At 66.9% G+C, this 16584-nt stretch overlaps 1 protein-coding gene across 1 annotated transcript in view; it reads right to left on the bottom strand.

Moving 5' to 3' along the window:
- The window catches only part of HMCN2 (hemicentin 2), a 109501-nt gene that overhangs the window by 66767 nt on the left and 26150 nt on the right, over positions 1-16584 (bottom strand). The window contains exons 9-22 of the mRNA XM_012721201.1: positions 14661-14805; positions 14124-14245; positions 12403-12675; positions 11311-11452; positions 10801-10928; positions 9985-10098; positions 8601-8750; positions 6598-6786; positions 6085-6180; positions 5710-5837; positions 4937-5081; positions 3004-3116; positions 2729-2888; positions 1447-1612 (exon numbers count right to left, since the gene is read on the bottom strand). Of these exons, the coding sequence (XP_012576655.1) occupies positions 1447-1612; positions 2729-2888; positions 3004-3116; positions 4937-5081; positions 5710-5837; positions 6085-6180; positions 6598-6786; positions 8601-8750; positions 9985-10098; positions 10801-10928; positions 11311-11452; positions 12403-12675; positions 14124-14245; positions 14661-14805 (2071 nt within the window). The remainder of the gene's footprint in view (positions 1-1446; positions 1613-2728; positions 2889-3003; positions 3117-4936; positions 5082-5709; positions 5838-6084; positions 6181-6597; positions 6787-8600; positions 8751-9984; positions 10099-10800; positions 10929-11310; positions 11453-12402; positions 12676-14123; positions 14246-14660; positions 14806-16584) is intronic.

A 16584-nucleotide genomic window follows, 5' to 3' on the forward strand; every position in this document is an offset into this window, starting at 1 on the left:
GACGGAAGTGCCCTAGGTTGGTGGTGACGGCTGCACCCGACGTCAGAGGCATGTGTCAGGGTCGTCTCCCAGTACAGCTTCCCTACTTTAAAAGTGCTCGAAGCTGGAAGGCGGGAACAGATGGATGAGGGTGGTTTCCAAGCTGGCCGCGAGCCTCGGCTCCCAACAGCAGCAGGACGACGCCAGCAGGGCCACTTCCCGCTCTCGGGCCTCCCCGCGTGGCCCGCTGTCCTGGCCTGGAGAGCGGCGTCCGGGTCGCGGCCACCGACCCGGGACCAGCGTCCAGCATGTGCCGCTGTGGCCCCCGGCTCAGTGTCCTCCTCATTTAGATTAGCTCCTGGGAGCTCGTCAGCCTGGAGAGGCCGCGAGCCAGCAAGAAGCGGACGGGGCAGGCGGTCGGACGGGAACCCCGCTTGCGAAAGCAGAGCGGCACATCGATGGCTCCCGGCTGACCCACTAACGCGTCACAGCAAGGAGGGGTGGACAAACGGGACTTGCGGTCCCTGACTCCGTAACAAGCCGTAAATAAACAAGCAGCCGCTGGCCGCCGCCCAGCCAGCAGCTAGAACGGGGCTCGCTGGGGCGCTGCGGGGGCCCCGGCCCCCCACCGTCACCCTTGCCCACACCTGGAGTGGCAGCAGCCCCGGGGCCTGGGGGTGGCGGCCGTGCGGGCCCGGCCCGGCACAGGACCGCAGCTGCACTGGGGGTGCAGGTTCCAGGGTCTGGAAGGTTCACGGAACAGATGTTCCGGGACGGAGAGCCCCATGTGGGGGTGTCGGCGGGGGTGGGGCGAGGTACGCGGCAGCCGCTCCCAGACTTTTCTGGTCTGGATCATCTCAAAGACCTTGCCAGGGTTGATGTCACCGGCCAGAGCCGCAGTCCCCACCCCAGCAAGGGCCAAGGGTCCCAGGACTTTGGACACTCTCTAGCCTGGAACTAGCACCCCGCCCGGGGGCATGGCCTGCCCGCCCCGTGCATCCACTCCCAGCACCGGTGTCCGGGGGGAGCTGAGTCAGATGACGCCGCCCCCACCTCGACCCGCCCTGCGACGGGTGAGGCCTCAGCGCGCGTCCCTCCCGGGACAACGTCCCAGCCGAGGGCGCGCTCTCCTCCTGCTGGCGACCACGGCGGCCACCCCAGCTGCAGGCCTCTGTCCAGCTCGGACGGGGCTGTGGTGGCTCGAGGAGACCCTGCCAGCGGCGGCCGGGCGAGAAGTGATTCGGGGCCTCGCCCTCGGCAGCGGTCCCCGACTGTCCCCCGCGAAGCTTCCAGGCCCACGGCAGACGTGCACGCGTGGACTCAAGTGCACGCGCCACTGGGAGCGTGGGCCGGGCCCCACGCCTGGGGCCACACCCCGGGGAGGCGCCCACGTGCCCTCAGGCCCGCTGGCCCCCCAGCCCCGAGAGTCCGTGTCCCTCAAACCCCAAGCTCTGCCGATGGGGTTACCTGTCGGTGATGGGAGGTACCGGGCGGGAGTCTTTGGTCCAGGTGACCAGTGGGGGTGGCGAGCCCTGGGCCTCGCAGTCCAGGGTCACCTCGTCGCCGGCCTTGGCCACCACCCTCAGAGGCTCATCTGTGTCCTGGGACCCATTCACCAGGATCCTGGGTTTGGCTGTTGGCGGAAGCGAGCAGGACGTGATCCGGGCGGCCTCTGGACAGCACGCAGGAAGCAGGTGGCTCTGCCCGCCCAGGAGGGACAGGGGCGGGAGGGCGTTGGGGGTGGGGGTGGGGCCCTGGGCCCCACCCAGGAGGCTGTGGCTTCCGGTCTGTCCCAAAGCCTGCGCCCTCTCGCTCCTCTCGCTCCTCTCCATGCGCTGCCCCTTCCCAGCGGTGCCTGAGGTCCCCTGCCCCTCCCCCACCATGCCACTTACCCTGAGCACACCCCAGCCCTCGCCACTCATCCACAGGGCGCTGCTCTGGTGTTAAGCTGGCAGCGCGCTCCGCGGCATCCCTCCTCCCCAGGCCCCTCCTCAGCCGGTACTCAGAGCCTAAAGGCAGCTAAGGGGTCAGCCCACGTGGCCTCCACGCGTCCCTGCAGCCCCTGGCTCAGAGAGGAAATCTCGTGCCTGACATACAGATACCGCAACACAGAAATACTGGCTATCGGGATCCAGGGCGAGAGCCTGGCTCGCTGGCAGCGCCCGGGCCCGTGGAGGAAGCTGGGGAGCGGCCGCCTGCGCCCTCCGCGCGCACGGCTCACGGGGAGCCGCACAGCCACGTGTGCAGGGTGCTATGAAGGAGCTTCCAGAAAGTGATGGCGAGGGGGCTGGACCCAACCGGAGGGGTCAGGGACTGCTCAGCCCGACGGCTGGGCCGAGGGTCAGGGAAAGGGCGTTCCACACTGAGGAAGCCGCCTGTGCAGAGGCCCTGGGGCCGGACGTCTGCGTAGAAGCTGAAGTTGGCCGGGGGTGCAGAGTGGGGAGGGGAGGAGGGAAGGAGAGGTGGGCAAGGGGCTGCCAGGCGGGCGGGGCCAGTGAGGGCCTGTGTCTTTCCAAGCCTGTTCTTGTGACCCCACCCCCCACCCCCAATCTGGCTATAAAGGGCCGAGCTGGAACCACTGTGGGCACCACAGTCCCGGTCAGGGCTCCCGGGGAGGACAGCTGGGGCGCACGTGCCCTTCGGGCGGGCAGGATCGGGGCGGCGCTGGTCGGGGCACAGGAGGCGCGGGAAGGGCACGGCGAGCCCCCTCCCGCCCCGGCGGCCTCCAGGACCCGGCGGCCTCACGCACTGTTGACAGAGAGCTGCATCTCCTGGCTGGAGAAGCCCACGGCGTTGGTGGCCGTGCAGACATAGGTCCCCGCGTCCTGGACAGAAGGTTGGGTGATGACCAGCGCGCCGTGCTTGCTCACGTTGTAGTGCGGACCCCCGGGGCTCAGGACACTGGACTCCTAGGGCAGAGCCATGGCTGACCTCGGCAGGGCGCAGCCACAGGGATTGCGTCACCCCCTCCCGTGACGCACTGGGACACTGCCCTGCACTGCTGCAGCCACAGGCTCCGCCTACCTTGGTCCAGGTGATGGTGGGTTTGGGGACACCTGAGGTGACACAGGGGAGAGAGACCGGAACCCCTTCATTGGTGACATGGTAGGTGGCAGTGGGCTGGATCCTGGGTGGCACTTTGAAAAACAAACCAATTTTATCAACCGAAGTTCACAGCCACAGTAGTCACAGTAGCTGGAGAAACAATCCACTGTCCACTGATGGATGATGGGCAACAAAGTGTGGACTACTACTCGGCGGTCAAAAGGGCAAAGGTGATACACCTGTAGCATGGCGGCATTATGATGCTACGTGAAATAAGCCAGACGCTGAGGGTCAGATGTGAAGGGCCCAGAGGGTCAAATCCCAGGCAGGAAGTAGAGTGATGGCTGGGGGTGGGGGAGGAAGTGAGTGTTGAATGGGGCCCTGTTCCAGTGGGGGGAGCCGGAAAGCTCGGCAGCACGTGAACAAACTTGACGTCGCTGGCCCGCACGCTTAGGCAGTGCTCAGCGTAGAACAATTCTACAGAAGAATCCAAAGGTCACCGCACCGACAGCCACCCCCGGGCTGAGCCGTCCCCCGGGCAGGGGGCAGCCTGCGCCCGGGCCAGGCCCTGGGACCTGCGCTCTGGGACTTGGGGGAATCACCAAGTCTTCCGGCGCCCGCACGCCCTGATGAGCAGGGAAGCCGCATGAGCCCCGACTGCCTGCCCACCCTGGGGATGGACAGATGAGCAACGGCAGAAAATAGTGTCCGCAGCTCTCAGCCAGCCGGAAAGCGAGGGCCCAGCATCCTCCAGACTCTCAGATGTCAGCGGGGACCTCCGGGAGGGTCGGGGTGGGGCGGGGTGTGCAGAAGCAGTGAGGGGAGTCGGGAACCACCAGCTCTGCCTGTACCGCCTCAGGGCTCCGGTGGGAGCTGGGGTCGGAACACCCTGCTGGGTGCGCCCAGGCAGTCGGAGCAAGTCTGTGGACATCTGCTGAGTGGACATGAATGAGCCGAGCCAGGGGCCGCGCACAGCCCACCGGCGCCAGAGGCTGTGCGGGCAGCGCCGGACGTCAGGGAGGCCTCGCAGGGCAGCCGGCTCGCGGGTCCCGCCCTCCTGTGACCGACACCCCTCGCGGACCCTCGGCTTCCCGAATGTGAGAGCAAGGCACCTTTGAAAGCCCCACCTCTTAGAAGAGCCCCGAGAACACGGAGCAGCACCCCTCCCCCCCACACGCAAGGGCTGTGCACCCGACCCCCACGGCGGGCAGGTGGGCAGGAGCCGGGCCTGGGCCCGGGCCCGGCCTCCTGCAGTTTTCTCTACACAAGGGGAACTGGTTTCCCCCTGCTCATCCCCCCAGGGTTTTATTAAACCCACAAACTAAGGGGGAGCAGCTCACTTCGTGAATTCCAAGCTTAGCTGAAACTTCGCCTTAGGAGCAAGCACGGGGGTGCAGGGAATGGGGGTCTGCAGCACCGTGGGTGGGGGAGCCGGGGGCAGGATGCCCGAACAACCCTCAAGGGGCCACCCTGAGACGCAGACCCGAAGTCCACACGACGGGGCTCGTTCCGCATGCGTCGCGCGGGCCCAGCTCGGTTTTCAGGCCCGTGTGTGTTTGCGTGTGGACGACGCTGTAGACGGCAGCTACATCAAAAGGCAGGTGTGTGAGGAGTTTCACGGGGCTCAGCGGGAGGGAGTGTGTAGAAGGCTCATATCCGCGTAGAGCCGCGAGGCCCCATGAGCAGTGAGTGCCCGCTCACACGAGCAGGAAGCGGAAGGGCGAACGCAGCGCTTCTGGCTGTTCCAAGCTGCCGTGAGACGGCGGTTTTCTTCAACTCGTTTACGCTCTAAGTTTTCTACTGTGAATATTACTATTATCTCAACTTTTAAAACCCAAGGTCTCTAAGATCAGGTTTGTCTCCGGGCCCTTCCCCGCTCCCCACCGCCCCCGGCCCTCGGGCCGGGACTCACCCTGGACCACCAGCAACACACCCCGCTGCTGAGAGCCGGCCGAGTTGCTGACCACGCAGCTGTACCTCCCGGCGTCCTCCCGCAGCGCCTGGTCAAGGTGGAGACTGCCGTCTGCCCGGACCGCAGGCCGGCCGCCAGGAGGGAGCTGCGGAGGACCAGAGGCCAGCATGGACCCTGGGCCCGCGGAGAGGCCAGCAGGGGGCGGGCTGGACAGACGGGGCTGGGCCCCAAGGCCACACCACACGCCCCCACCCCTCCCCTGGGTGTCCACCCACAGCGGCCTAGACCCCTGCACACTGGGCCCAGTGGACAGCAGGGAGGGAGCACCCCCACCCTCCCACCCCCGCCCCGGGAAAGGAGTTAAAAGGAACGAGGAGGGCTGTTCCTTTAAAAACTCAAAATACAGTGTTAGACAGTGCAAGGCCTCTGCGCCCGCCCGCCTTCTGATTTAACAGGAAAGGGTGCGGCCTCGGGATAATTTAACACTCCCCCGGGGAATCGAGAGCACCCGGGTTTGGGAAGCCTGAGGGAAACAGCCAGAATTGGGGGGCAGGCAGACTTAGAGCTCGCCCTGTGTGCACCCCTGAACCCACCCGCCCCGGCACACAGCCCAGAGCTGAAGCCCCCCGCGGACTCCCATCCACACCCACATTCAACCCGGGAGACAGGTGCTCTCGGCACATTGCTAGAGAACGTTCTGGAAAGGCAGGGGAGAGGGGGAAGGAAGGACGAGGACACTCCTGCTCCCTGCGCCCCAGGGGCCCCCCACTCACGGGCCCGCCAGCCCGGAGCCAGCGCCTCTCGGGGAGGGGCCTCCCGGCCAGGACGACACAGGGCAGGGACACGGGCTGGCCTTCCAGCACCCGGACCGTGGCGGCACTGCTGGCGATCTGGGGGGGCACTGGGGAGAGGAGGCCGAGTGTCCGTCACATGGCCATCACTGGGGCTCCCCCACTGCCCCCGCCTCCCCAGGGCACCGACACAGACTCCAAGATTGGGGCGCCGAGAGGTCAGAGGGCACACCCCCTGGGGCCCGCCGCCCAGCGAGGGACCAGCTGCCCCTCGTGGAGAACCTGGCCCGAAGGACAGGAGGGTGGCCGCGGCGGCTCCCTGCGGCGCCCCCACCCCGCCCCCGGTCCACCTCTCACCGTGTCCAGTCACGACGAGCCGGGCCTCTGCCTGGACCTTCCCGAAGATGTTCTGCGCCTCACAGATGTAGGGGGCCTGGTCTTCCGGGGACACACCTGGAGGCAGGAGGGAGGCAGGCCTGGCCCCGGGGCGCCCTGCCCTGGGGCGCCAACAGGCTCGCAGGGCAGCGGGGGGGCGCTGGCCAGGCCTCGTGGGCCGGAGGCGCAGCCCGGCCACCCGCAGAATGGGGTGGTTGAGCCACACCTGCACCCCAAAGTGAGACTGGGAGGGTCAATAAAAAGCGGGAGCACGGTGCCCGCAGCACCACACACTCGGGGCGCAGCTCCGGCGATGAAGGGGCCACACTGGGCACTATCACCCCACGCGCGGTGGTTAGGCCAGGTGCTGGCTGCGGCTCGTCCGCTCTCAGGGCAGGTCAGAGGGCTGCGTGATTGGGCTGGACTCGGACGGACGTGGCCCACGGTCAGTGCTGGGGTGCGGGGCCCGCCCCCGCCCTGTCCCCCATCTCTTACTCTCGAAGAACAGCATTCCAGAGTCACGCTGCCTGGTCCTGCTGCCCGGCCGGGGTCCCAGGGGCTGACCGTCTGCACGGCGCCAGGTGACCTTGGGGGGCGGGCGGCCGGTGGCCCGGCAGGCCAGAAGGGCGCTCCTGCCCAGCTCCACCGTGACGTCCCGGGGGGCCTCCATCAGCTGGGGGGCATCTGCAGGACGGTGACCGGTCAGCCACGCCCGCAGCCGGCCCCCAGCCCTGCGCTGCCCCCAGACCCCTCCCCCGTCCGGGGAGGGCCCGTGTCCCTGCCGCAGCTCGGCTGACTCACGTCCAGGCTCCGGGGCCCCTGAAGTGGGCAGCACTGACCCTGCAGGGCTGTCAGGGCCAGGCAAGGGAGCGCCCGCCGGGCAAGGAGAGGCACCCCCAGAAGCCACCCCGGGGGGCTCGGGCTGCCGCCCTGCCCCACCGGTCCTCTCCCGCCCCCAGGGCCATAGGGGCTTTCTCCTGGGGGCCTGGGCACTGCTGTGTACCCCCAGCCAAGAGCTGTCCTTGTGGAGAGGTCATAGGTCACCCTTTCTGTCCGGGCCTCTGGCTCCCTTTGCTGGACTCATGAGACGGCCACAGCGCCAAGCTTGTTCTAAATCAAGCCGGCCGGTCCCGTGGGTGCTCGTGGGTGACACGCAGCCAGGCAGCCTGAGCCGACCCCCCGCCGGGACTGACATCCTCAAACAGCACACGGGGGCAGCCTGCCGCACCTCACCCACCCCACCCACCCCAGGCACTGGGCATTTCCTCCCAGGCTCTGTGCTGGGCATCATCTTCCCTGGTAACCAGGGGAGAAAACGACTTATTCTGCACACAGAAAAGTGTGACCTTCTGCCCCTCGGCAGGCTGAAAGCTCTGTGCAGGCCCACGCTGTGTCCCTGTCCCCCAGGTTTGGGCTCTGTCCTTGGGGATCTCTAGGCCCGGGGTGCTGTCCTCAGGGGATCCCCAGGCCCGGGGGTGCTGTCTTTGGGGGCCCCCGGGCCTAGGTGCTATCTTTGGGGACCCCAGGGTCCAGGGTGCTATCCTTGGGGGCCCCCCAGGCCCAGGAGCTATCCTCAAGGGACCCCAGGCCTGGGGTGCCCTCCTCAGGCCCCTGCCTCAGACTGGGGACCAGGGAGCTCCCACGCCATTTTTAACCCTTTGTCTCCAGCACCAAGGAAAGCCCCCGTGCCCCGTTCTGGGTCTCTCCAGACATCGCTCTCCATCCAAACGATGACATCAAATTTCCCTCCTGGCCTCAAGGATTAGGGGAGTTCCAGGGAGGCAGACACGACTCGGAAAATCACTGCAGGAGGAAGACAGCCTCGGCCCACACGCCTGGCCTGGCGGCGGCACAGACCCAGAGCCCAGAAGCCTGCACCCCCGCTCGCCCCCGCCGGGGTCACTGGCGCAGACACTGACTCGTGGTCATGAGCAAATAAAACGTCCCGGGGTGGGGGGGGCCACTGCAGGAGGCGCGAGACCCAGCCTGCAGAGCAGGAGAGCGGGGGGCCACCGAGGCAGATGCAGCTGTTACCTCGATCCCCGTTTTCCAGCTGAGGAGACAGGCTGAGGCCGTCTGGCTGCGCTTGGGGGCCGTGACGAGCAGGGCTCAGGGCCCAGGTCCCGCTCCCCCTCTGCCCTCAGGTACTGGGGGCAAGTGGGCGTGACCCCAGCCAGGGCCTCCCGCCCCTCCTGGCTCTCTGAAACCTGAAGCAGCCCGCTGACCCTCGGCCTCCGCCCTGCTCCTCTCCAGTACCCCACGTAGGTGACCCCTACTCTGAAGCTAACGGCACACAGGTTTCTGGCCCCGACACAGCACCGGGCCGGGCACCGGAGCCCACGCATTGGAGCAATGAGGATGCCATGAGCGACGCCTGGGCCACGACCCTCAGGCGGGTCCCCAGGCGGGTCCCCAGGGCCAGGCCCTCCCAACTCGCCGCTCCAGCACACGACGTCCAGCCCAGCCCGGAGCAGGCACGGGGGCTGGTGCACACTCACGTCCAACCTCCAGCCGGATTTCCGCGGAGGCGTCGCCCAGCTCGTTGACGGCCCGGCAAGTGTAGACCCCGGCATCACGCTCCCGGGTGGTCGGGATCCACAGAGTCCCCGAGTCGGAGTCCTCGGGGGCCAGAATCATCTCAAGACCCCCTGGACAAGGAGAGAAACAGCAGCGGTCACCATGGAGGCCACGGTCCCGGGCCGCTCCAGCCTGGGCCAGGACCAGGGCTCTGAACCCCTCGAGGCTGGGCCTGGGAGGGCACCCCCAGAGCCACAGCCAGGTGTTTAATGTCATGTTCTGGGGGTGGCGGGTGGGGGTGGTTGTATGACAAAGTGAATGGACTTGAACCCCTGAACAGGGCTGGAAATGGTGAAGAGGGCGAGGTTTACAATGTGTGTATTTTGCCTCAACTAACAACTGTTTTTTTTAAAGATGTATTTATGTATGCATACAGGACTGGGGTACAGGCGAGAGGTGTGGTGGGTGAGAGGATGCACCAGAGACAGAGCGGGGAGCAGAACAGGCAGATCTACTGAAATCCACTGCTGAGGGGAGCAGCGGGCGGGTCAGGAGAGGTCTGCCACGCCAGGTGGGTCACCCCCGGGGCTGGATCGAACTCACGCTGAAGTGGCTTTAGCTTCTAGACAGTGCTTTAGGCCGCTGCGCCACCAGGGAGGGCCCACACTGTATTTTTAAGTCTGCTCCCCTGGGTCAGGTCCTGCAGGAAGGCCCTGAACCCGGGACGAGGCCCCGGCCTGCCCAGCCACGCCTGGCCTGGGCCTCCCGCCTGGGTCCCATCCTCCGCCCAGGTCCAGACTGAGGCTTGGGGCGGGGGGGAGCGTGGGGGGGATTGGGGGGGCCCCCTGCAGTGGCTACTGTGTCTGGCTCCCCTCCCCCACCCGCGGGCACCCAGTGCCGCCACTGGGCTGAGGTCCCCTTGCCTGTCTCGAGGTCAAGGTCAAGGTGAAGCTGAAATGGCAGCTGATCAAGAGACTGTCTAGGAAGGAGGGATGTGACTGGTGACCCTAGCTGGTTTGGGGGGAGCCCCATGTCAGCTACTGGAACAACCTTACTACAGTTCTGAGGGTTCAGATACCCCATCGCTGCACCCACCACCAGGGCCGCTCAGTCCGTCCTCACGACCGGCCCGCCTTCGCCTGGCCCCACCCTCCCGAGAGGCAGGCTCAGAGCGCCCAGCCAGGGGCCTCAGGTCGCAGGTGCGGGGGGCAGAGCCCAACCCTGGGCCCACTCAACCCTCCTCACCACTGAGTCGCGCAGGTCGGCTGCGTGGCTGCTGGGACTGAGGAGGGGGTGGGCCTCCCCAACACCCCACTCAGGGCCCCCCCAGGGACTGATTCTGCAGCCCCCCCCCACCCCACGTACCTCGATACCAGATGACCCGGGGCGGGGGCGCCCCAGACACGTCGCACACCAGCACCGCCTCCTCCCCCACGGCTGCCAGCACCACAGCGTTCACAGCAGAGACCTTCGGCGGGTCTGCAAGGGGCAAGGGCCGGAATCGGGGTCTGCCCACGGACCCCTGGAGGGAGGGCGGTGGGGGCGGTGGGACCCCACCCATCAGGACAGCCACCCAGGAAGGCCCAGCCAAGGCCATTTTTTAAAGCCTCTCACTCAGGACTTCAGGTGAGGCCGGTCGTCTCCGCCCCCGACTGCCCTCAGGGCTCATCGCCCTAGAACCGAAGTCCAAACCCGACGGGGCTCCCACAGCCTGGAAGGGCCACCCCACCCCACCCCCGGACTCCAGCCTCCCCGCGGCCCCGGAGGGCCCCAGGCGCAAGCTGTCCTGGCCGTCGCCCTCAGCCTGGGTGCTGTCCACACTCACTCTCCGGCAAGGGTCACCTCCTCGAGCCCTGGGCTGGTCCCGAGTGTTACAGGCAGCCCTGGTCCGCTCCTGCTCGCCAAGCTATGTGCACACACACACGTGCACACACGTACACACGTCTACACACGTACACACATACACAGACACACAACACACACATGCCTTCGGCAGAGTGGCCTGAGTTGTGTACCCGCTGGCCCCGGGCCTCCCTAATAGATATGAGCACCCACCCCAGAGAGAGAGTCCTCCCTGCAGTGACCACAAGTCCACTGTGAGCCCCAGGGCCTGTCTAGCACAGTGCCCCATAAATACCTGTGGACAAACCAGAGGCATGTGGGGGCCCCCTGGCTCCATACCTGAGTAATAGAGGGTGACAGTCTCCTCGTCTGTGCCAAGCTCATTAGCAGCCTGGCAGCTGTAGTTCCCGGCGTCCTCTGGGGCCACCTCCTGGATGATCAGGGTCCCCTGGGCGTCCACATGGATCCTGGAGTGGTGCCAGGAAACGGCCTGGTCAACAGCGGTGGGGGCCGGCGGGCACTCATTCTGCTATGCCCGGTGATCGTGAACAACGAGCTCACAAACATCGCCAGGACACCTCGTGACGTGGACCACTCTGGGCCAGCTGTGTGCCCAGCACTTTCACGTGCTGGACTCAGAGAGGCAAAGCGACTTCCCAGAGGTCACACCGCCCAGACAAGGGCGGGATGCGGGCGCAGGGCTGTCGGACGCGGAGCCGGAGCTCCTGACCCCCCGACCTGCACGAGGCCTCATTCATCTCCAAAGGGGTCTCCCTCGGGAGCTAGTGAGGGCCTCCACAGCCCCTGCCCACCTGTCCCGGGCCGGAGTCCCCACTCTGGACCCCTCACCTGTTGTCCTCTTGCAGGGCGCGACCCTCACGGCTCCAGGAAAGGTGGGGTGCAGGGTACCCGGACGCCGAGCAGCTGACCCTCATCTCCACACCCTGGGAGAAGCGCTGGGACCTGGCGTGGATGCTGACCTTTGGGGCCTCTGTAGCCGGGGTGGACAGGCAGGAAGAGCCCTCAGAGTGGACATGCTGCCCCTCACACCCCTGCCACAGCCGGAGCCACCCCCGCACCGCCACAGACGGCAGAGCTCAGGAGACCAAGGTGCAGAGCGCCCGAGCCCCGGAGTGGCGTTGCCGGGCTGGGGTCGACCAGCTGGCTGCCCGGCCCCTCGGGCGCCGGATCCCCACCAGGTCCCTGGAGCTCTGCTGTGGCTGAGGGTCTCGGAGGGTTTAGGGGAATGTCGGGCAGATGCCAGGGCGGGGTGGCTCTCAACTCCAGTGGCCCTGGGCACACCCCAGTGGCCTAGTTTTAACTCCAGACTTAGCCTCTAAAAGTGCTAGTCCAGACTTGCGGGGCTCAAACAGACCCCACGGCCATCTCTCCCAGAACTGGCCAGCACCCCTTCCACGCCGTGGCAGAGCCAGAGCCGCAGAGGCCTGGGAACCCTTGGCACAGCCCAGGCGGCCATCCAGTCACCGACGGACAGCGCCTGGCCTCAGGAGAGGTCCCCAGGGAGGGGAGCTGTCTCGGGCCCCAGTGAGCCGGGGCCACGCAGGTGCCGAAACCCAGACAGGCCCTGCCTCCCCCACCCGGCGGGTGCTGTCAAGCACTTCTGATCTCTGGGCTTTCCGAAGCGTCCAGACTTCCGCCCCTGTCCCACCAACTGGGGAGGAGGATGTCAGTGCTCAGAGGCCCAGACGCGACGAACGGGCCGAGCCCCCAGCAGCAGCAAGTTCGGTCAGAGATGAGGATGAACCTCCAGCCTCTAGACTTAGGTTAGGAGGCGGCCAGACCCGTCTCAGAGGTTCAGGAGTCACCGCCAGAGCCAGCCTTGCCTGACACAGCTGACGGCGGGCAGAGCGCTGGGCACAGGCGGGCTGGCGGGCCAGCGTGGGCTGCCCCGGGGCCGAGCAGCGGCCCGGAGAGACTCACCGCGCACCCGAAGCCAGACGGACGCCTTGCTGGCCCCGTTGGAGTTGCTGGCCATGCACTGGTAGCGGCCGCCGTCGCTGGGGACCGCACCGCTGACCTCCAGGGACAGGTTGGCCAGCTGGGTGACTCTTCCCACCGAGCCCGACAGGACTCGCCAGTCCCGGACCCACGTCAGGTTGTAGGGGGCCTCGTCCAGGACCCAGCAGGACAGGACGGCGGTCTCCCCCGGGGACACGGTCACGTTGGGGGCCGGCACCAGCTGCGGTGGGGGGTCTGCAGGGACACGGTGGCACTGAGGGCCCTGGCATCGCGGCGTGAGCCCTCGTATCCCTCGGGCGCAGCCCCAGAGCAGCCAGGCAGCATCTGCCCAGCACCCAAGGGCACCCTGAGCGTCCCCCCCCAACCCCTGCCCAGGCTGCTGGGCGGAGAGCGACAGCCAGACGCTCCACACTGGGGCTGGGGCCCTTCACGTGCCCTCTGAGCCAGGCATCGCTCCCTGGGGAGCTAAGGCACAGAAGCCGCTCAAGGGGAAAGCGGGGTGTCCACAGAGCCAGACGGACCTGACCCCCGAGCCACGGAGCTCAGGAAGCTGCTGTCCCCACGGGGTAACATCCCAGCAACTAACCAGGACGCGGTCTGAGAGCCTGGGGGCACGGGGGGGTCCCCCGGCTGCAGGGGCTGGTGACTGACGCCCGGACGTGTGCACTGGGAGGATCTGACGCCAGCCCCCCGCAGCGCTGGGGGGACCCGTGGGAAGTGAGGCTCGGGCAGAGGGGGGGACTTAGCTGGACAAGATGAAGCCGCACCAGGGCCCCGAGGTGTGATCCTAACTCTTGGCAAACAGGAAAACCGACTTGTTTTGTAAAAGCGACACCCGCTGAAATGCCAGGGCGGCTGCGGGGTCGTTTACAGGAGAAAAAGCAAACACACAGAGTCTCGACTGTGAGTCGCGGCCCCGGTGCAGCTCCCCCTTCGCGCTTCGGGGCTCGCCGCCAGGCCGAGGCAGCCCCCGCCCGGGGCCAGCGACGTGCAGCGTGACCAGCGACAGCCGGGCGGCGGGAGCCCCTGTCATCTTACTCCGCTTGGGTTAACTGCACCCAGATAAAGGTCAGAAAGGGAATTAATCAAAATGCCACCGGGCCTCTCGGGGGGCGGGAGGGGGGACAGGCTGCTTCCAGCTCAGCCTCTTGGGGTGTATTTTCCGTGTTCCCCTGGGGCCACGTGTGACCTGGGGTGACCATGAGCAGGCCACCGGGCCGGGCCATCTCCCCCGCAGGCTGGGTTCCTTTGTCCTCCTCAGGACAACCTGGGCTGGCATTTTCAAGCAGAGCCAGCTGCCCGTGGAGGCCGCCCGTGGTGTTGCTGAGCCGCACGGACAGGCATCCGGGCGAGGACCAGCACTGTGAGAAGGTCCCTGGCCCGAAGCCCCAGGGCAGGGGCGTGGGGGGTGCTGGCGAAGCCCGGAGCACTCTGAGAGGTCGGCGTGGGCTGGGCCAGGTTGGGGGGCCAGGCCTGAGCCGGTCCTCCACTTTCTCCAGCTGAGGCCCCCAGGCCATGTCTGGGGGAGACACTTGCAGAGGGCCCCAGCAGCCGTGGCGTGCCGGCAGCCAGAGTCCCGACGGGGGTCCCAGCCGCAGGCGCCTGGCCTGCTCCCCGACGGGAGACGCCCCTGGCCCGAAGACAGCCCGGGAGGGTGGGGGTGCGGGGCAGGAGGGACAGACCGGTGATGACGATCTGGGCCGTGGCGTGTCCGGTGCCCGCGCGGCTGACGGCTGTGCACACGTACGTGCCCTCCTCCGCCTTGGAGGCCCGCGGGATCTCCCAGCTGCTGTTTCCCGACCCCCTGCAACAGCAGCGGGAGACACGCCGTCACAGAGGCCCAGCAGGGGCCAGCCTCGTCCAGCCGCCGGCCAGGACCCTGGACCCTGTCCAGCAGGCGGCCCACGGGACACTTGGCGAGAAGTGCTGTGTGACACTGAGCAAGTCCCTGCCCCCCTCTGAGCCTTCGACTTCCATTCGTAAGAGGAAGGGTCTGGGGGCATCCACGGAGCCCGCCCTGCCAGGGTTGAGTTTTCCAGAGTTTTCTTTGGCTCCTTTGCGGCTGATGGTCCAGACTCCCCGCTCTTGGCCACACCAAGGTGCCACAGGACAATATGACCGAGACCAAGCTCCCTCTCCCACGGCCCCTCGCGGCCCCCCCAGGGCATGGGGACCCCGGGAGCCGGGGCTGGGGACAGAGCCGGCCAGCGGCCACTCACTGGAGGTGCCGCTCCTCGCCCAGCCGGGCTCCGTCCCGCCGCAGCTGCAGCCGGAAGGGGAGGGCGCTGTGCACGGAGCAGGAGACCTGCAGGGGCTGATGCAGGTAGCCATGGATCCTGGGGGGCATGCTGACGAGGGGGGTGCCTGGAGACAAGGGGCGCACTCAGAAACCCCACGCCCGCCGCCCGTCCTCACCGCCAGTGACACGGGCCCGCAGGGGACCGGCGTGGAGATGGGGCCCCTGCCCCGGCCCTGCCTGGGTGGTCCCAAGAGCACGTGGCTTCACCCCTCCAGGCCTCAGTTTCCGCCTGTGCAAAATGGGGGTAACCATGAGTCTGATCTCATGTGGAGCCGGGGAGCGGGCGAGGGCACGAGGCACGAGGCACGGCCAGCGCCTCCTTCAGGCCCGCGTGTTGTTCCGGGCTGTGGGGAGCCCGGCCGGGTCCGAGGGGCCGGAGCCACTGGCCTGGCGGCCCGGGACGGAGGAGCTGGACGGGTCCCGAGACCCCATGAAAAGCTGCCTGCCTGGGCCCTCCAGGGGAGGGTGGGGCGCGCAGCCACTCGTGTTTACCCAAAGATGGTGGAGAAGACTTTTCTTATCTCAAAATAAGCATCGCTGGAGCATGAGAGCCAAAGTTCACACACATTTTTGAGATAAAATAAGAGTCTTCAATGAAACTTCACAGCTTGTGATGAGCCCCTGGGGCCCCCATCAGACACTCTTGCCGCCCCCCGCCCTCCCCCCCCCCGCCTGACCCTGCTCTCGAGGGGACATTCTCTTTCCTGAGTTATTGGAGTGACCTCAGCTGTCAGAAAACACGTGAGAATCCCCTGGCGGGGCCGGTCTCACCCGCTGGTGCCTCGCTGGGGGGTTGCGGGCCTGGGCTCTGCCCTGGCCTGGGCCTCTTCCCCTCCCCCAGCGAGGGCAGAGGGCCGGGCAGCGCTGCTCGGGATGAGACAAGGCGCCAGACCTCCTCCGAGCACAGGCTGGGCGTGGGAGGCCGGCGGTGACATCATGCTCCGGCTCCCTGCCACGTCCCAGGGGACAGGGGTGTCGGACCCACCAGCCACGTCCTCAGCTGTGTGCACACAGGCTGGCCTCTGCCCGGCCAGCTCAGGCGCTCTCTTGCGTGAGCTGAAAGGGCCCTGGCCCCCTCGCCCACGCCCAGCTCCCCACCCGGGTCTCCATATCTCGAGCCTGCCGAACATGTGCAAGAGTCCTGAGATGTGGCCCCACGTGGCAGAGGAAGAAACAGGGCCTGGAGGACGCCAGCTGAGCCTGCAACCAGGACAGTGTTGGGTTCTGTGCCAGGCGCCTCTGTGAGCCCCCCCAGGCCACCACCAGAGGCTGAGGGAGAGCAGGGAGGGGAAGTGGGGGTGTGAGGCAGAGGGCCAGAGAGCTCAGACTCCCCCTGCTGGCACCAGAGGCAGATTCGGGGACCCTCACGCCTTGCCCTCAGGAGCTTCAAGCCCAACAGGACACAAGCCACACGGGAAACCTGTAAAAACCGCACCACAGAATCGCCCTCACTGAAGCGCCTGCAACAGCAGGAACAGCAGCAGCCACATGTGGGCAGCCCTGCCACAGGCCTAGGGACTGGCAGGCCCTGGGCCCCTGGGCGCTCTGTGTGCAGTAGCTTTTGCAAGCCTCGGAGCATCCTGTAAGATGGGTAGCCTCTATATCTCCCTCTATACAGTGGGGCCATGTTCAGCGAGCTGATGCACGGCCAGACCTTGGCCCAGGCCTGTGCCTAAGGGCAACTAAACGAAGCGTTACCATGACGATGATAGTGGTCACAGTCCTGAAAGGGCACCGCGTGCCCACGGCTGTGTCAACATGCCTCTGACTGACACAGTGAGCGCTGGATGCACAGGTCATTGGGTGGACAGGTAGACGGGTGGGTGGATGGAGGAACAGATGAA

This window comes from Condylura cristata, unplaced genomic scaffold (assembly GCF_000260355.1).
Source record: "Condylura cristata isolate star-nosed mole 26May11 unplaced genomic scaffold, ConCri1.0 scaffold00006, whole genome shotgun sequence".
Classification (NCBI taxonomy): domain Eukaryota; kingdom Metazoa; phylum Chordata; class Mammalia; order Eulipotyphla; family Talpidae; genus Condylura; species Condylura cristata.